Source organism: Condylura cristata, unplaced genomic scaffold (genome assembly GCF_000260355.1).
Source record: "Condylura cristata isolate star-nosed mole 26May11 unplaced genomic scaffold, ConCri1.0 scaffold00014, whole genome shotgun sequence".
NCBI classification, from domain to species: domain Eukaryota; kingdom Metazoa; phylum Chordata; class Mammalia; order Eulipotyphla; family Talpidae; genus Condylura; species Condylura cristata.
The window spans coordinates 27,090,724-27,111,605 of NW_004567115.1; the positions used below are offsets into that span (position 1 = coordinate 27,090,724).

The 20,882-nt window shown below is 35.0% G+C and overlaps 1 protein-coding gene across 2 annotated transcripts in view; it reads left to right on the forward strand.

The window, feature by feature from the left end:
• HOOK3 (hook microtubule-tethering protein 3) overlaps positions 1-20,882 on the forward strand; it is a 75,153-nt gene that overhangs the window by 41,635 nt on the left and 12,636 nt on the right. The window contains exons 9-18 of one of the 2 annotated variants that reach the window (XM_012724939.1): positions 2,042-2,205; positions 4,219-4,359; positions 6,215-6,416; positions 8,589-8,699; positions 9,408-9,495; positions 11,518-11,587; positions 14,731-14,871; positions 16,612-16,699; positions 18,753-18,758; positions 20,148-20,182. In XM_012724939.1, coding sequence (XP_012580393.1) covers positions 2,042-2,205; positions 4,219-4,359; positions 6,215-6,416; positions 8,589-8,699; positions 9,408-9,495; positions 11,518-11,587; positions 14,731-14,871; positions 16,612-16,699; positions 18,753-18,758; positions 20,148-20,182 — 1,046 coding nt within the window. The remainder of the gene's footprint in view (positions 1-2,041; positions 2,206-4,218; positions 4,360-6,214; positions 6,417-8,588; positions 8,700-9,407; positions 9,496-11,517; positions 11,588-14,730; positions 14,872-16,611; positions 16,700-18,752; positions 18,759-20,147; positions 20,183-20,882) is intronic. The other variant, XM_004682289.2, reaches the window with a different exon arrangement.

A 20,882-nucleotide genomic window follows, 5' to 3' on the forward strand; every position in this document is an offset into this window, starting at 1 on the left:
ATCAGTCAGGCTGTTCTGCTCCCCACTCTGTCTCTGGTGAATCCTCTCACCGCCCCTGCACCTCTGGCCTGTACCCCAGTTCTATATGTGCAAATAAATAAATATTTTTTTTAAAAAAAGAATTCCACGTGGACAATTTAAATTTGAGATGCCCATTAGACATCCAAATGGAAATACTAGCTAGTCTAAGATGCCAGGCTAGAAATAGAAATGTGTGTGTTGCCAGTGATAAGGTGTTTACAGCCAGGGCACTGGAAGCTGTCACTGTATTAGAAAAGAAAAGCTATGGGATACTTCAGGGGCAGAGAAATAAAGGGAAACTAATGAAAGAAAAATATGACCAGTGGGTTTACACAGAAAGCAAGAATAAGGTATCCTGGAGGCCAAGTGAAGAAAATGTCTCAAGGAAGCTGTGCTCAGCTGTGTCCAGTGTTGTCAACAGGTGGTAATGACCTTGCGGTCAGCAGTAATCTTCATGACCAGTTTGGTGGTATATAGGGCTAATAGCCTAACTAAAATGAGTCCAAAGAAGAGGATGGGTAGGGAGAGAACCTAGAAATGGCAACCAACTTTTGTTTTTATAGCTTTATTGAGATAGAATCTATTATGATAGATATCTTACATTAAAAGTATACAATTTTGATGTCTAATGACATATGTATAAACCTGATAAACTGTCACCACAATCAGCATAATAGATTTAGAACTTCAAAATTTTCCTTATGCCTCTTTGTAATCCCTTAACTCTGCTTTCTGTATTATAGTTTGTATCTTCTGGAACTGTATACAAAAGGAGTCATTCAGAGTTGGCTTCTATTTTTGGATGGCTTCTTTCATGATTTTGAGATTCATTCTTGTCAGTATCAGTAGTTAAGTCTGTTTTAGAGCCAAATAATATTCTGTTGCACATGTGTGCTACAGTATATTTGTCCATTTGCTTGTTGATGAGTTTTTGTGTTTTTTCTGGGTTTTCTCTATTACAAGCAAAGCCTTGTACATTTGTACAAAGAATGTACAAATGAACATTCTTTGTAAATCTGTGTGGATAAATGCTCTTCTCTAATACCTAAGAGTAGATTTGATGGGTAATATGATCTGTTTCATTTAGAAAAATGCTAAACTCCTTTCCAAAGTCATTAAATCCTTTTCCATTTTCACCAGAAGTATGTGAAAGTTCATTGATTCTGCATCTTTACCCACACTGGGCAGAGCAAATCTTTTTAAATTTATCCACCCTGATAAAAGTATATTGTTAGAACATCATAAAACAACATTTTCTCATAGTCCAAAAGTTTATTTTTGTTAAGTTTTTTAAGTACATCTGAATGAGGTTCTTATCAGTCCTGAGGGTTAGGGAGGGGCAACGTGCAGCCTAGAGATCTTCTCTGTTGTTTTGACTGGGGCCCTGGGCTCTGTGTTGCTTCCCAGGATCTCCACACGGGTTTCTCCTGCATCCAGGTTGTATGCCTTGGCTCTTCTCCTCCTGGTCTGGCTGGGCTGGTGACCCTCCCTTCTGTGTTCTCCAATTTTGGCCACAGCCACTAAGCACTTTTCTCTTCACTTTCTATCCAAGGAAAGGTGAATCTTCTCTGTGTCTCCACTGGCACAGCCTGCATTAGTCACTGAGGTAGAAGGGGTGCTTCAGTCTTACCCCAGGCCATGAAACTCTCCATGTAGTATCCCACTGGTTAATTATTAGATGCTTCTATAGAGAGTGAAGCAAGGAACCTCCCCTTTCACTATCTTGATAACTTCATTCTTCAATATTGTGGTTTTATTTGAATTTCCTTAATAACTAATTATAATTATCTTTGTATGCTCAGTTGCCATGTATGTATCTTCTTTGGTGAACTTTCAGAGAAGAAATAATATATTATTGCTTACTCTTACATATTGCTTGGGCAGTATTCAAAAATAATGTAAATATTTTTAGAGGGTATTAATTTACTTATTTAAAAGCGGGCTTCAATTCATAATAGTAATTATGCTGATAATGGCAGCGTTGGAAGAAGAAAGTTTCTGTCTTTCTGTATTCTGACAGGTTGCAGCATTGCAGGAGGAGAAGAGCAGTCTGCTGGCAGAGAATCAGATATTAATGGAAAGACTTAATCAGTCTGATTCTATAGAAGATCCTAATAGTCCAGCAGGCAGAAGGCATCTGCAGCTCCAGACTCAGCTAGAACAGCTCCAAGAAGAAACATTCAGGTGAAAGCAATAAAGTCTTATTTTTTAAAATTCCATAACTTAAAGGTAAGACTATATCGTTAGGAATTCTGGGTACCTGCAGACCAAGGAGACAGTGCAATAAACAATTTACCCAGAATTTTCCCACATGACATGAAATAAGTCTATATGAAGGAAAAACTATCAAAGTTAAACCCTCAGCATTAAATGATACTGAATGCCCCAACTGAAATGTGACTCTGAGTGAAGGGAGGAAACCACCCATTCTGGCACTGTGAGCAAAGTAAAGGCAGAGGAGAAACAAAGACAAGTACAAAGTACACTGAGCACGAGTAAGTTAGAGCACTTACCAAAATGTTGACTTCATTCAAAGTCTAAAGTTACTTTTCTAACAAAAAGGGGGATTAAACTTCATATCACACTGGGTCTTCTTCAGGGGCCAGGCATCATAAAAAGATACAGGGACGGGATTTAAAAGCAGGCTTACCCCTTTTCAGGTACAGTCTTTAAAGAGACATGATACAAAGGCTAGATGCATGAATTGCAAACAGACTTATGTGAAGGGTAACACCTTCTGGAAAGGAAAAGGCAAAAAGGAAGAAAAGGGCCTTTGACAAATGGATAGTGGAAATGAAAAGAAGAAAAATTAGATGTCCTTAAAGCAGAACAGGACTATGACTCTGATGTGTGCAGTAATATAAACTATTTAATGGTATACTCTAAAATCCATTATGACTTGTTTCCTAACAAACCCTCGATTTCTAGCACTAGGACTGTAAAACTGTAACTCTGAAGCTCTCTATCACAAAAAGACTCTTTTTCATCTGCATATCTGTGCAATGCTGGATTTTCTTCGTATACTTCAATCAAATTACATGTCACAGAAGATGAATGGAGAAAACATAAGAACCCAGCTGTCTTCTGTTAAATCAGATATTTAAGTCATAATAGATAAAAAATATTGCCAATCTTCAGTTTCTTATTTCAGAAAAGTTACTTTTCATATCACATGTAAATGTGAGTTCATTACTTTTACTTTCAATTAAGTAAATATATTTAGAGTGTTCTCTTTTAATTTATAATACGTAAATATAAATACATAGAACCTGTATTAAGAAGAGGTTTTGAATCTCAGTAATTTTAAGAGTGTGAGGTGATCCCAAGACCAAAAAGTTTGAAAGAGCTTTTTCTGTGTCTTGACTTTCTATTGATGATAGTAAGACTTTAATATTATATAACCCTTGCGTTTCTCTATTTTAGGAAGTATTTTAAGTGTAGTTTATGGGAACTGGTATTTAAAATGGTCCTAAATACTATCTAATGTCTTTATTCCAAAATATGTATCATAGTAAAGTATTTTAACAATTCACATATTTTATCAGTACTATACAGTATTTTATACTACTTTCTGTAGTTAAATATAATGTTTCTGGCTCATTTTTATTACATAAAAATGATCTCGTTTCTCTCTATTTTTTAAGTATTTTGTGGTTTTTAAGGCTTTTGAGGTTTACATCAAATAGAATACTTGTTAACTACAAATGAGACAATATGCCTTCTTAAGGGAGAGATCTCCTTAACAAATCATTCAAACTTAAACTGAAATTTATTTTGAAGATATTAAGACTTGGAAATAACAGCAAATAGGAACAAAAGAGGCCTTCCTGGTGGTGTAGAGGTTAAGTCTCTGCACTATCATGCTGTCATTGCTGGAGCTGCCTGAGTTTGGTCCCAGGCCAGGAAGGTGACCCACATGGCACAGCACACCTCCTGTCTTGCCTGCTCCGCTCCTGACTGTCCCTCTGGTGAATCTTCTCACCCCTCCACCATTGTACCTCTACACCCCAGTTTTTATATGTGTAAATCAATAAATATAAATCTTTAAAAAGAAAAGTCACAAACTTAGGGGACACATTAAAGAGAGTTCATTCTCATGTGTTTTTTTTTTTTTTTTTTAATTTCCTTATACTATTCTAAAGAAAATTATTATTCATTAGTCTCTTGGACTATTGGTCTGTTTTGTTTTGATTACAGATTGGAAGCAGCCAAAGATGATTATCGAATACGCTGTGAAGAGTTAGAAAAGGAAATCTCTGAACTTCGGCAACAAAATGATGAACTAACCACTTTGGCAGATGAAGCTCAGTCGCTAAAAGATGAAATAGATGTTCTTAGGTAAGTAGTCTTCCCCTTTCTGTAGAACCTCAGCTTTGTCATTCCTACCCAAATTATATAGGCTCTAGGCTCCTGAATATAGCAGGGTGTAGATTACCTCATCTCAGAGTTCAGTACTATTACTTACTTAATCTTTATTAATCATTTTCTCAGTTGTTAACAGTGCCATAGCTACCTCTATACGGGATTAAGTGTATTTCTAGTTGTGAACACTTAAAATTGTGTTTGACAGCTTAGTGTTTTATAGATATTTGTTAAATAGAAATTCATTTTGTGATCATCACTTTATCCTAGTTCTAGACCTTTTTTCTTACTACTGCCATTTTAAAATTTTGACTTCTTTAGTTACTTGGTCTTCCTGTTTCTTAACTGTTGTCACAGCCTATGTGGCTTTACTGCTCCATCCTTTTATCTTCACCTCCACTCTTTTCTCACCAGGCATTTCATTCCTTCCCCTTTATTCTTCCCCCATTGCCCTTACATTTCCTGTCCTTAATTGCATCATTCTGACCTTCTGCATTTTACATGTTTCCTCTTAAATACTGAGAAAGTCCCATAGTGCTGCAATTTTGTTTTATTTGCACATTAGTCATCTTTACTCTTTCCTGGGTTCTCACTGAGGTCCACCATTCTGTTGCCTCTGGCTGGGAAGCTGTGTCTGCCATTCCTCTGATAGCTACTACACCCTTCCATGGTCTTCTCAACTGAATGCCCACCGCACCACCCCCTCTCCGTGGCTTAGGCTCAAAGAACAATCTTGTCTCCTTCTGCATCAAGGAAAGTGGCCATGAAAAGTGGAATGCTTCCTTGGCCATATCGCCTGTACGTCCTCACTTCCCTTCCCATTATTTCTGTTTTGCTGGGCGACACTTGTTACTCTTCTGTGCAATGCTGATTCCTTCTTCAGTGCCCTTGGTTTTAATCCTTCTTGCCTACACAGGGCAATATTAATATCAGTTATCATATCTCTTTCCACTTTGAATCTCTCACTGGAGCTTTTGTTTATATGTTTAAATCTCTGTCATCTTAGAAAAAGAGACGCACTATTCTCCTTCCCTCCAGAACAAATTAAGGTTACACAAGTAAAATTTGTGTTCTTTCCTCAATGCCCTAAAATTTGCCATCATCTGCCTCTACTACTTCACTGAAACAGCTGTTCTTAGATAATATTCTGATTGTTAGATCATGTGGACACTGCACAGTTTTTGCTTTTGTGCCTCATGTGACTCGCTTGGCTACCTCCTTCTGCTTGCTTTCCTTATGTAATGTTCTCCATTGTAATGTTGCTGTAATTCTGGTAGTAATTTTTAAGCTGAGCATACAATTAACCTGGAATCACTTTGGTCTTATACTTTCATTAAAATGTATGATTTCCATACATATATACAATGGAATATTATTCAGTGATCAAAAAAGGTAAACTCATGCCTTTTGCAGTAACATGGATGGAGCTGGAAGGGATCACACTTAGCAAAATAAAAAGAAAGGAAAAGAAAAATACCAGATGGTTTCACTCATAGCAGGAGCATAAAGGACTGGGGTGGGGGGGTAATAATAATAATGAACAACTATATACCAGAGATATTTACGGGGGTGGAGTGGGGAATGGGATCAAAAATGGGGAGGGGGAGGGTGCATGAGACTATGTTGATGTCACACACGTGAATTGGTGATGGGAAGCCCACAGAAATTACAGCTGAGATGGAAAATGGCACAAATGATGTAAAAATAAACAATTATATATTTTTTTTTAAAAGTGTGGTTTCCTGGCAATCCTTATTGGTTTAACACTGTCTGAAATAGCTGTCACAAATAGGATGTGTTTCTAATTTCCGATGTCCTGTGTTATTTCTAGACATTCTTCTGATAAAGTGTCAAAGCTAGAAGGTCAAGTGGAATCATATAAAAAGAAGCTAGAAGACCTTGGTGATTTGAGGCGGCAGGTTAAACTCTTAGAAGAGAAGAATACCATGTATATGCAGAACACTGTTAGTCTAGAGGAAGAGTTAAGAAAAGCCAATGCAGCCCGAAGTCAACTTGAGACATACAAGAGACAGGTAAAAAGAGTAGTAACAAAGTTTCTTAATGATATTTTCAAGTATTATAATACCATGGCTTTTCCAAAATTACTGACTTTTGTTTTACAGTATTCTCATTTTTTTTATTTATAAAAAATAAGTTCTTATCCAGAGGTTATCAATTGGTCTCTTAGCAGACCCCTTTATTGTTTTTTATTTATGAACTTAGTACATAATACTTAAAAAAATCACAAAAATAAAAGAATAATATAGGGGCCTCCCTGGTGGCCCCTGGTAGTGATAGTCTCAGCCTAAGTTCTATCCTCAGCCAGAGAACTGACCCACATGGCTCAGCAGACTTCTCCTGTCTCACCACTGCCCCACTCTATCCCTGGTGAATACTCTCATGTCCCACATGTATGGCCTGTACCCCAGTTCTTCTTTGCAAACATAAATAAATAAAATCTTTCTTTAAAAAAGTATCCCTGCTTAAGAAGTAAAACATAATCTTCCTCATAACCACTATGCTGGTATTTTTTTTTTCATTACCATGTTCCTGTTTATTCTTTTTATGTACATGTATTTATCCCTAAAACTTTATAACATTTTTGACGTTTCAAAACTATATATAAAATGTGAAAGCTATAGAGTGAAAGTACTGTTCTATAATTGACTTTATTTAGTATATATTTGTGAGATATTTTAGTTATAGCTTAATTCCTTTCACTTTACTGCTATGGTAGTATCATGCTGAGTAACCATCCCACAATTTATGTATTTTGAAGGAATTGTATAGAATATTTTCAACTATTTTTTTATATTATAAAAGATACCACCATGAATAGTGTTGAGCATGTCCTATTCAAATACATGTGTGAAAAAATTTTAAATATATGGAATTTCTTCCTCAAAGGATCTTTATTTAACTAAGTATTGTCATATTGTTCTCCAAAGTGATTTTAATATGAACAGGTAATTTGTATGAATTGCTATTGTTCTTCTACATCATCACCAACACAGAGTATTGTCAATCTTGAAATTCTACTGTTGGGATGGGTGTTTAATGGCATCTCCTATGATATATCCTAATTAAAAATACATTTTCTTTACTGAATTGCCTATTTTTATCTTTTATTCATTTAAAAATTAGATTATTTTTTTCAATGATTTTCCAATGTTCTTTATATATTCTTAATACTAATCTTTTGTTTTTTATGTATGTTGTTGCATTAATTTTTTGCCAATCTGTGACCTGTCCTTTTGCTTTTTTTGAGATTACAATAACATAACGAACATTAAATATTCTCTTGACTTGTCCTTTTAATGTCTACTTTAAGAACTCTTTTCCTATACAAGGATGCTTTCTTCACAAAGAATTAAAGTTTGTTTTGCAAATCCTGTATCCCCTTTGGCTTTTCTTCCTCCTCCCTCTCTCTTAGCCTCAGAAACCTTACTTTGTTTCTTTATGTCCACTAGTTTTTTTTATTATTATTAAACATTTATTTATTTATACATACAGAACTGTGGTATATGCTAGAGGTGCAGGGGATGAGAGGATTCACCAGAGACAGAGTGGGGAGCAGAATAGGCAGATGTACTGAAATACACTGCTGAGGGGAGCAGCAGGTGGGTCAGGAGAAGTCTGCCACATCATGTCGGTCACCTCCCTGGCCAGGGATCGAGCTCCGGCTGCAAGTGGCTGTGGTAACTTCATAGTGCTTTGCTTTAACCCATTGTGCCACTAGGGAGGAACCCGGATTATTTTCTTAACCCTGTTTCCTGACTGACTACCTTTTAGAATCCAAGATGGTATCACAACTACCTGCCTGTTGTTATATTCAGAGCTCTAGATTCCTGGAATTGGCAATTAACACCTTACCCTACTTCCACAGAAACTTCATGCTCTTGTTTCAGTCTCTGAGGGTTTCCCTTAACTCTTTTGTAAACTTAGCTGTGCAGGCTCTTTCATACTGAAATTCTGTAGGATCTTTTATAATTTTGAACATTGTTACTCTGGATGAGTAGGTTAAAGAACCATAATGTGTAGGTAGATTTTTATTCTTAGTACTCTCCATTGGGTATTATCATCAGATCATATACATTTTCTTGAGTATTTAGAGAGAAGAGAGTTTTTGTAGACTTTTAGAAGAAAACAGGGTTCTTTTTCTAATGTTTCAATTTTTAAAAATTAATGATGCCTTTCTGTATTAGGTAGTAGAACTACAAAATAGATTATCTGAAGAATCAAAGAAAGCAGATAAATTAGATTTTGAATATAAGCGGCTAAAAGAAAAAGTTGACAGTCTTCAAAAAGAAAAGGATGTGAGTATACTTATATTAGGCATTTTTGGGTTTTCTGTACTGCTAACATTAAGATAATGATATTTAATTGATTTTAAATTCATGCTACATTAAGCCCTTCTATTTATAAATTAAAAAATTTAGAGATCTTGTTTAGATTACAGATTTATATTTCATTTTCAGAAATAGACCTTAAATAAAAGGTTAAAAGAATGTTTTTACTTCTACCTAATTTATCTTATATAAACGTTTCTACAACTTTGCTTCTTTTACATTGCTACTTGGAATTTTCTATAAATTTGTCATTTTTCTGTTTTCTATGTTTTTCTATATGCTTAATATAGAAAACAATTTCTTTTTCAATATACTTTGAATCTTTCAAAATATTTTTACTTTGTCAAGATTTATAAATATTTAACATTTTTGTTGTTTGATCTTTTATGCTTCATAAAAACAATGTTACTTGAGAACTAATTGTAAAGATGGAGGAGACAGTTTGTTCTTTGTGTGAACAATGGGCATCATACTGCTTTGCTCACACTAGATAGTCTGCATTGTTAAATGGGAACAAAATTTATCTCTTCCCTCCATGATCTTCCTATAGAATATCAAAAGTTAAAACATGTCCATGTTCTGTGCTGTTTACTGTTCTATTAGGAAAGACAAACTTCTGGTGAGTAAACAATCAAAACTTGAAGCTAATGTTCCTTGTTTTTAATGTACCTCCAGAGGTTAAGAACAGAAAGGGATTCTCTGAAAGAAACCATTGAAGAACTTCGTTGTGTACAGGCTCAAGAAGGGCAGCTCACAACGCAAGGTAAAAACATTTCCAAAATCCAAACAAAATTATTTATTTCATGGGCCTCCCTGGTAGCCTAGGAGTTAAGTCTCATGGCTATCATGGCTGTGGCCTGGGGAACTGAGGCACATGGCTCAGCAGACCTCTCCTGTCTTGCCTGTACTCCCCTCAGCACTGTATTTCAATCAGTCCACATGTTTTGGTCCCCACTCTGTCTCTGGTGAATCCTCTCACCTCAAACCCCTGGCCTACAGCCCAGTTCTTCTACACAAAAATAAAATTTTAAATAAAAGATTATTTCTAACATTTGTAAAAATGTAAGATTCGCATTAAGATGATTGTGCCAATAGATTAATATTTAAAAGTTGGTGAAGAATCTCTGCGATAGACAAAAATTTGGAAATGTTACCTGGGTTTTGTGGCAAATAGTCTATAGTTAGAGGATTGGATTTATTTACCTACTTTTATTTTAACTACATTTAAAATTTTGAATTATATTAGTCAAAATCATAAAATCTCTGTTAATTAACCTGAAAAAGGTGTATTCTGCAAAGGTTCCCATGACTTTTTTAAAAGTATGTCCAACTTTCTGATTCAGTGATATATTTTTTTCCAACTAAGATGAGAGGTGTGGGTATCAGTCCATTAAGGGAATTACATCCAAAGTAGAAAACAGCTCTTCTTATAGGAAAGGAGCAGCATTTAGCTCAAGGTGTAGCTTTGAGCACTTTTTCCTTCCCATAGTAGAGGCAGGAGCCTGACTAAAGGCCCGATACATAACATATATGTATATGTGTGTGTGTGTGTATTTTTTTTAATGTCCTAACCTTCTTAGGCCCCTCTAGTAGCCAGCCTTCAGCTACTCAGTTACTTGAACCTGGAATTTTTCTTTCCCTCTGATTATAACCTCCTCTCTCTCCTCACTCCTTCCAGTGTGTATCTACTTGCACTTTGACCTTTATCCTGCACACCATTTTCTCTATTGACAACACTCCTCGGGCCTCATTTTCCAGCCTTCCCAGCCTGCATGTCAATCATTAACAATTTTCTCATCACCACTAACATTTCTACCCTCCTGACCTATTTCTGAACCAGTCTGGCAAACCCTAATGGAGGTAGCCTAAAGTTATTTTCTCTATTCCAAATTACCAAGGCTCACTTAAAGAAAATTGCATCTTTTTAATTGTCTTCACACACACAGAAATATTACTGTTATTTCTGATTGTAAGTGGCTCCTCATTGCTGTTTGGCAATCTTTTCACATATCTGATGAGTTCTACATAAGTTTTCCAAAATTTTGAGAATCTAGAGTGAACTTCAGTGCTTTTGTTCTCAGCTGTTATGTCATCATGAAAAGACAGGCCATCACTTTTTTTTCTTTGCTACCTATAAACAAACAAACATACCTATACATATACATATATGTATATGTGTGTGTGTATTTTTTTTTATGTCCTAACCTTCTTATATGTGTGTGTGTGTGTGTGTATTCTTGATCTAAAAGTTTTGTTTTAAAAATCTAGACTGAACAAATGAGAAATAATAGATAAGCAAAATGTGGTGTATACATATGAATAGAATATTATTCATTCATAAAAGTAATGAAGTTCTGACAAGTGCTGCAACATAGATGAATCTTCAAAACATTATGTTAAATGAAATAAGTCAAGCACAAAAGGGAAAATATTTAGGATTTTATATATATACAATGTCTACAATGGGCAAATTCAGAAAGTAAAATGACAGTTACCAGAGCCTAAGAAAAATAGGAATAGGAAGTTACTGATTAATAGACAATTTATGTTTTGGGTAAGGAAAGCATTTTATAAATAGATAGTATGGATGGTTCCACAACATAGTGAATATGTTTACTGCCACTTAGTTTTACACTTAGAAAATGTTTAAAAGACATTGGTAATAATAGAAGGCAACTGTGACATTGTTTTTTCACTTGTCTAAAAGACTTCAGCTGTTAGAATTAATACTAAACAGAAGATAATGTTGTCTCTCAACCCTACACTCATATTTGTGTATTTATAGGGTTAATGCCTCTGGGGAGTCAGGAATCTTCAGATAGTCTGGCTGCAGAGATTGTTACTCCTGAAATCAGGTAAGGAGATGATGGACTTATAGTTACACTGCACAGTATTCTTGGAGAACACTCACTCCTTTTACAGGGGCTTCATTCTTTATTCTTTATTACTAACACTTTCAATATAAACTCCATATTAGATTTCCATATTTTTAGCCTATCAAAAGCTCTTTTCTTTGGCTTATTAGAGACTTGTTTTTTTCTCATGTTGGACATTGTTTTTTTTCACATGTACCCAGCAAACAAGTCTATCTGTGTTTGTATCTTTAGCAGACTTTTAGCAATAAAGCCACTTGTCCCTAGGCAGAGAAAGGTTATGCTTAGCCACGGGCCTACAATATAAGTAGTCACTAAGGCTTGTCTGTTAACTACATGGAATGCCCTGGAAAAGATACAAAGCAATAGACAAAAGGAAGTAATCTCTCCTCCTTTGCTACTCTTTCTTTCATAGTACCTTATATTTTTACTTAGTCATAGCATTTTAAAAATTACATTTATTTAAGTATATACCTGGCTTTGTATATAAAAATAAAAAAAGTTGAGAAAGAGGCACTAAGTATCCAGCAGAAGAATGGTTAATCCCCAAGATTGATTTTTCCTTTTTGGGGTGGGGGGCGCCTATTCGCCCTTTTCTAAATAGACACAAGCCTCGATTCTTCACAGCATTCTTCAGATTATTAAATAAAATAATGCTTGTGTAAGAAATGTATAAGTTTTAAAAGCTGAAGTTGGCATGCAAATACTTGTTAAATAAATGAAGACTGTTAACTTGTTGTTCTTGGCAGTTATTTAAGAAAAAGCAAAGAGAGTTGAATACCACTTCTGAAAGTATCTTGTGTACCTTTTACTTTTCTGCCATCCAACATAGTGCGTTTGTTTCTGGACCAGTAAAATTTGTTGAGTAAATTAGTACTTGCTTTTATGAATATTTATGACAGTAATTCTGTCCAGAAAAACATCTTTTAAGAAGGTTATGAAGGCTTTTTAAACTGAGGAAGAGTAATGATAAAGACAACAAATATAATGACTCTTTTGAGTATGACTCAACATATGCTGTCTGTCAGAGGAGATATCAAGATACTTAAATGGTAAAACAAATAAAAATTTTTAAACAGATGTAAAAGGCAATGGGTTGATATTCTTAATCCATAATGGAATTTGCCTCTTAGACTTCTAATATTCTATTTTATGTGATTATTTTCATTGATGTAAGTATATCAAGAAAACCACAGAAACTAGAAGTAATAAACTAAAATGGTACAATTTTTCTTCTAAGTAGTTTGTCTGATGTATCTGTTGTCTAAAAATGTGCCTAACTTATTACCCGAAAATAAACTTTTTTGGAAGTTAATGTTAAGAAATAACCAAGAATTTCTGAAGCTGATTATTATTAACATGTTACAGCTGAAAATTGGTCAAATGTCTAATAATTGGACATTTGCTAAATAAATAACAATCCATCTGTGTATTTTAACATTTAAAAAAGTTGGGAAATTTTAACAAAAATAATGAATACCAATGTAGGATATACTGTGATCCATTTTCTTAAGTGTTTGCATGTGTATGTGCATAGATTTACATGGCTATATTTATGCAGTAGTATTTTGCACCTTATGATTATAGAAAGTTTGTATTTCCTTTTTTTTTACTTATATACATTTTTAACAATATGATCGTTTGTTTTTACATCACTTTGTTCCTTTTTCCATCTCAGTTGTAATCCCTGTGGGCTTTCCATCACCAAGTCACCCGTGTGCCATCACCAAAGACCTAGGCACTCTCTCCCACCAGCCCCATTTTTGATTGATCACATTCTCCACTCCACCACCCCCGTAAAATGTCTCTGGTATATAGTTGTACATTATTATTATTATTGTCCCCCTCCCCCCACCCCCCATCCTTCATGCTTCTGCTGTGAGTGACACCATATGGTATTTTTCTTTTTCTTTTTGGCTTATTTCACTAAGCATGATCCCTTCCAGCTCCATCCATGTTGCTACAAAAGGCTTGGATTTATCTTTTTTGATTGTTGAGTAATATTCTATTGTGTATATGTACCACATCTTTTTAATCCAGTCATCTACTTTTGGGCATTTGGGTTGCTATTTATTTCCTATTGTAAATAAAGCAGCAGTGAACATGGGGATGCAGGTGTCTTTTTGAAACAGTGGAAAAACACAGCTTTTTATAGTGTCTGGTATGTGCTAGTAATCTTTTTATAGGAGCCCCTACATCATGTTAACCATGAATTATAACTTTAACAGTATTTCTCCAACTATATCTTCTTATAAATTCATCCTCAATTATGCCATCCCTACAGTGAATGTGAGTGTGACTGTTGCTTTTAACATCCCTACCCAATGTAAACTTAAACTTATCACAAGGAGCCCAAAACAATTGCAGTTCAATAAATAGATTCTGATTATTTGACTTTTTTATAAGAATATACTTTTACTTATTTATAAGAATGGGTAGATTGTGTATCTTGTCAGCATTCATTGAATGTTATATTTTGCCACCAACTGATTGGTAATTTTAGAGCATAGCTTTGGACATGTTTTTTGATGAGAATCAAAAAGTAAATGCATTCATCATTTAAATATTTAAAGTCAGAAAAAAATGGAATTTAGAAACCGCTTTCATTACAAATCTTGACACTTGGACATTCTTTTATCTCTATTCATTCTTAAGAAAACTTACTTCAGACCTGAAGTGTAATGCTTACCCAGTTGTATAGGAACTAGATATTTTTTTTAAAGATTTATTTACTTATTCATACAGAACTGGGGTATAGGCCAGAGATGCGGAGGGTGAGAGGATTCACCAGGGACAGAGCGGGGAGCAGAACAGGCAGATCGACGAAGTACACTGCTGAGGGGAGCAGTGGGTGGGTCAGGAGAGGTCTGCCGCGCCATGTGGATCACCTCCAGGGCACCTCTGGGGCAGGCGGGGATCCAACTCATGTGGAAGTGGCTTAAGCTTCTTAGTGCAGTGCTTTAACCCGCTGCACCACCAGGGAGGGCCCAGGAACTAGATTTTTTTAAAAGTACTTTCCCATTACTGTTCTATATATTAAATCTGTAACTGTACATAGCTGATTTTTGTTAGCTATATTGTATTAATAATATACGAGATGACCAGTTTTTGTTTCCCTCACTTAGGGAGAAACTTATTCGTCTTCAGCATGAAAATAAGATGTTAAAAATTAGCCAAGAGGGTTCAGACAATGAAAAAATTGCCTTGTTGCAGAGCCTTCTAGATGATGCAAATCTACGCAAGAATGAACTGGAGACAGAGAATAGGTAGGAATGGGTACTAACTGTAGCAATTAGCCAATGTCTTTCCCTACTTACCTTGGTTTTTTATTTCTTTAAACAGCAACTGGAATTGTATTTTGAAATGTGATCATGTGTCATTTTACTTCACTTTAAGAAATAGGATGCTTGAGGACAGACTTGCCTGTTGTTGTTAGTAAATGCTACTGCCTTCTTCCCTTTCTTCTCTTCTTTCTTTTTAAAAAATGCTCTAACTGATTTACAACATTGTGTATGTTTTAGGGGTGAAATTTCACATCTCTCCAGATGTATGATCCACATCCCCCCAAGGCACCCGTAATCCTCTACCATATTCCATTTGGCCTCTCTTGTCCCTTGTTGCCTTCTCCCTACTCTGTCCCTCTGGTAGCTCCGTTCCATATTCAGATTTCTAGAGTTTGTTTACATCTTTTTATTGTATTTATTGCTGATCATTTCATCCTTCCTCAAACTTTTATTTCATTTCAGCAACACCCCTCTTTTATATTCCTCCTAATTCTCCAATTATTCTCCAGGGTAAGTTTCCTCTTTTTGCCCTTGGTTAGTGATCTCCCATGGACCATCTTTGTTCCTCTTCCACTCTTTACATTCTTTCTAGTCAATATTATCTATGCTCATGACTTCAGGTAGCTACTCATGGTTTCCAAATCTGTATATTCAACTCAGACCTCTCTGTGTTCCAGACGTAGCTAGTTACCTCCCCAAGTACTTAATTTTCAATAAATACAAAGTTAGGTCCTTTGTAATCCTTTCTTCTTCCTACTGTATCCCCTTCATCAGTGAATGGTTCTTGGTAGCTCAAGCTGAAATCCTGTGGGTTTTTTATTTCTTCTTCTTTTGCCTTTCAATATATTTTCTTTCTTATAATAACATGCTCTATTTGCAAAACAGATGTTTCTCTTTTTGCAAATGTTCAACATCACCCAAGATCTGGGAAACCAAACTGGCCTGCTGAATGTTGCACTTTAATGATCTAGAGAATTATGAAAATCAAGGTTCAGAATCCCCATTATTAAAGACTGGCTAGTTTATTCCATTTCAGCAGATTTTAGGCCAGGTTATAATAGGCCTATTATAATAGATACTTTTGCCTGTACACAAGCCATTCTTTCTCTTATCACTTATTCTTACCTATGATTCCCAAACTCACTATACCCTCTCATTTTGCTGTGCAGTTTGGACATACTGAATTTGAATTCTCTGTCTCAAATCTCTTTATCCACCTTAACCACATAAAATATTTTCTTTACTGTTTTAGTCTCAATTCATGAAATCCTGTCCTAACTCCTCCATACCGTTAAGTACAGTTCTGCTTTTTTTGAGCAGTCTACATTATGCTCTATGCACTGTGTTGAAGTGTTTGCCTCATATTTTATTTGTTTACATTTCCCTCTCCACTAAATTCCTTGACTGTAGGCATCCTTTAACACTAGTGCTCCCTGACACATTTTGAGTTAAAGATATATGTATTTACATTCATAGTTTACATTGCAGGTAGACATACATAAATATTCCAACTAAAGAAAATACATCCACCAAAACACTACATTGGAAATCATCATAGACATTTCAAACAGCACAAAAACCTACCAGTAAACTTGCAACTGCTACTATAACATGAAGTTTCATTTAGCTACTTCTACTGCCTCTTTAACCAACAGGAGAATCTAAGGAAAAAGACAGAAATTAAGTCAGAACTTGGAAAATTAATACATATTTGTTTTCTAGGTTGGTGAATCAGAGACTTTTAGAAGTACAATCACAAGTTGAAGAATTGCAAAAGTCTTTGCAAGATCAAGGCTCAAAAGCAGAAGATGTAAGTTTTAATATGTACCAACCACTGTCCAACAGTTTTACAATGTCAAGAAAATCTTTAACTTTTGTTTTTTATATGATGATCTCTATAAAAATGATATATAATTATATTAGTTATAGAAAAGAAACTGCTTTACTAACATTCCTATTGAAAGTGCTATTCCTTTTTAAGATTCACTCTGCCAAGAATTAAAAGTTCATTTGTAGCTTTCAACTAAGAAATTAATTGAGGCTTTATATTTTAAAAGCTTTAGTTTTCAAAGTATAGGATTTTTCCCCTTCGATTAAAAAAATTGCATTTTCATTTCAGGGTCTCCTGCTGTCTGTGTAAGTAGAGCATATTCTACACATCCAGTTGATAGGTAGTATATGATAGAGTATATGACTGTACAGTCCTCAAAAATAGTGTAAAGAGGACAGGACACCTAAACTTTAGTGACTAAGCAGTGCTTCGGCCAGGTGGGGTACTTTTTTTTCCTATTGCCATTTGATACAAATCCTTTGAGAGTAAACCTGTTTGTGTTTGGTTATTCCCATTGACAGATTTGGTTGTCTCCATTGATAGAGTAATTTGGAAATCAACCTCAAAACATCAAAATACATGGAATTTCATCCAGCCTTTTTAACATAATTTAACATAAGTGGAAAGAAAAGCAAAAGGAATCAAAGAAGGGGATTCAAACCAGAATTTACTTAAAATCTGAGCATATTAGATAAAAAAATACATCAGTAATATAATTTTATAAGTTTCTTAAATGTACATTGAGCTTATGTTGATTGGAAGCATTGTAAGATTGGTGGTTTTACAGTCCTTTAAATTAACTTACTGGTAATCCTTCTCAGATTCCTGACCGATTCCCACTTCCTAAGTCTGTCACCAATATTTAAGCTACTTTATTCCCTTCTTACAATGGAACTAGTTTGAAAGGTCATGGTTATTGTTTTAAACATGTTTTATCCAGAATGCAAAATTACAAAGAGGAAAAGAAAACCATTCTCGGTGTGTAAGCTATTCATAAGCCTGACTAGAGTTGTCTTAGAGAGGAGCTAAAAGGGGTAATAGTCCTCAGATTAGTGCAGTCATGAGGCCCCTTACTCTCTATTTAATGTAAACTTCATTTGGTTTGTAAAAATTTGAAGGAAATGTTTTTTGATTTGTTAAAGGAGGGAAGGGTTTGTGGTACATAGAAAATAAGACTGACAAAGCATCAGTACCAGCCCACTGTACTTGTTTCCCATTCTAATATTAAGACATATAAAGGAATTTATCCTGTGAAGAATAAAACATACTCTGTGAAAAATAACCTGATATTAAATATTACTGTGTTAATTCTAATTAAATACACTGTCTACCATTACATGCTTTAAAAATGAGGTGTCAAACTTATACAGGACTTTGTATAAGTTAGTCAATTTATTTGACTGTGCAGATGCTAATGAGATGTCTTACACTAAAATCTTGACAATTATCTTCGAGTTCTTCTCTACATATAGTAATATTCAGATAGAAACTTCCTTATTCTGAAGATATGCCTCAGACATAGCTAGTACAGTAACAAAGATTGGGTTCTTTCTTCCAGCACATTTTTGATGTTCTTGTCCTTTCTCTTTCACTAACCTACAGTGTTGCACCTAAGGAATATATCATATGTAGAACAACCTGCCAGGTGGAACTGGTCCCCTCTGAAGAACAGCATAATTTCTGCCTGTTTCTGTTCACAAACCGCAGTCCTTTCATGTGACCTTAGTCAGAGTAGGATGATTGCACATTTTTTTTATTATTTTTATGTCATTTATTTTTAGCATGGAAGCAGAAAAGCATTGTTATATCCAGTGATATGGATAATTTGGGCTAGCCACAGTGTATTAAACTCCAGAGAACGAGACAGAATGAGGAGACCATACATAGAAGAAAGAAAAACGTACATTTTTGAAAAACAAATGCATATCTTTTACTTCTGTTCATGAATTACTAAATCGTTCCTTCTATTGGCTGCTGTGTTTGCTCCATACTAATATGTCCTCTCTGTCTCTTGGCATGGGTTCTGCTCAAGGCTATTGTAAGTATGGCTTCCTATTCATTTCTTTATAGTGAGCAGTTTTTTAATTTACACATTACTGCCATCTTCATTTCTAATTATAAGAATTTTATGCAGTATGAAGATAACCACTCTACTTGGATTATAGGTTTATTCCTTTGCAATTAATATACTTAAAGGATATAAAGAAAAATCAAATAAAGCTAAAAAGAATTATGCTTTCTTTTTTTAATCCATCCCATTCCTGCTCTGTCCCATCATTGCCATTAGTTCATTTTTTATAAGCTATTTTAAAACTTGTTTCCTGCCACACTCGAGCCTCTTCCTGCCATATATTTTGATAGTGCCACTCCTCAGTGGGAGAACATTGTAGCACAGGAAGTGTGGACATGGAATTCACATGCAGACTTTGAGGGCTGGCAGACTACAGTTTAATTTTGGACTTGCTGTGGAATGTCTCCTCAGCCCCATCTCCCTCAGCCATTAAAGGGGCTAGTACTACTCACAGTATTGAGCAGTCATCTAAGATGATGTCTGTGATGTGACATCTCTAGTGTGGTGCATGGGGCATTAAGTAATTATTATATTTTGTATTATCCCAGAGTTAAAATTAATTTTGCTAGAGTCTAATCAAAATATAAAGTCATTGCTCAGATATTTAAAAAGTATTTATGTTATCCTTTAACTAGAAAGTTAATGGGATTTGTTGTCTTTTTTTTAATTTACGGAAAGCACTGACAGAGGATATTGAGATCCACTGGTGGATAGTTGTCATGCTGAACAAAAAACTATTGAAATATTGCCAAGCTATGTTGGAATGAACTTGAATAAACAATTATGTGATCATCAGATAAGATGACTGTAAATCAAAGAATTAGTGTGAGGACATTTTTAGAGCAAATATAATCTTTTCAGGAGACTTTTTTTGCCCCCCAATTCTTACTCAGAGCTGCATTCTTAAGTATATTAAATTCTTTACATGTAACATTTGTGACATTCTCATACCATCAAGTGAATTATTTGTAAGCAGTACATACTCACAAATCCCTAAGTTAAGCATATATTGGAAATGAGACCAAATTTTGTTGTGATACAAGGAAAACAATATAGTAGATAAGAATTATCCTAGGAAAGTTTGTTTTTATTAGAGTTCTGCCTACCTTTTGAGTCCAAGTCTATACATAAGTGACTTTAATTCATTTCCTTGACTGTATAAAGAAAACGAATATGCAGCTTTGGGGTATTTTATATTAATCATACATTCTTCCTTCTCAAAGAGAAATGAACTCAGATACATTGTGTGTTTGAGCTGTTGGACTAGTGAACTTATTGAGAATACTTTGAGTTAGTACTATTAATTTTTAATAACTAAAGTATTATGTAATAAACTTTCTTATTTTCCATTTTCAGTCTGTTCTTCTAAAAAAGAAGCTGGAAGAACATCTGTAAGTATAAAATTTGATTTCATTCTTATATATATATTTTTTAAACATTCATGTATTTATATATACAAGAACTGGCCAGGCCTGGGCGGGGGCAGGAGGGGGTGGCCAGTGAGAGAATTCACCAGAGAGTGAGGGAGCAGAACAGGCTGCATGTGCTGAAATACACTGCTGAGAGGAGCAGCAGGTAGGTCAGGAGAGGTCTGCCATGCCCTGTGGGTCACCAACCTGGCAGGGAATTGAACTCAATGCGGCAGCAGCTGCAGATGCCTTGGTAAGTGCTGCACTTCACCCATTGCACCACCAGAAAGACCCAAAACATGGGCCATTTTAATAGTGCCTGATAGATCATCTCTTCTCAAGGCCCTCAAATCAAAACAGCTGATTTAGAACTATTTTCTCAAATGGGATCCCAAGGTTTTATATCTTCATGATGAGTGTTTGAGACACAAAATCAGGTGATCAGTGACTATTTTCTATAAAATACCAGACAAATTAGGCTTGTAAGCCAGGGTTTATGTCACACCATACATCTCTGTAGTTGTTGCATGGAAACAGTTATCAATTATACATAAACTGATATGACTGTGTTGTAATAAAACTAAATGCAAAAACAGACACCAGGTTGAATTTGTCCATAGATTGTCGTTTGCCAGTATGTTGTTTGTAAGTATGACAGCTGAACCTTCCTTTTTTTTTTTTT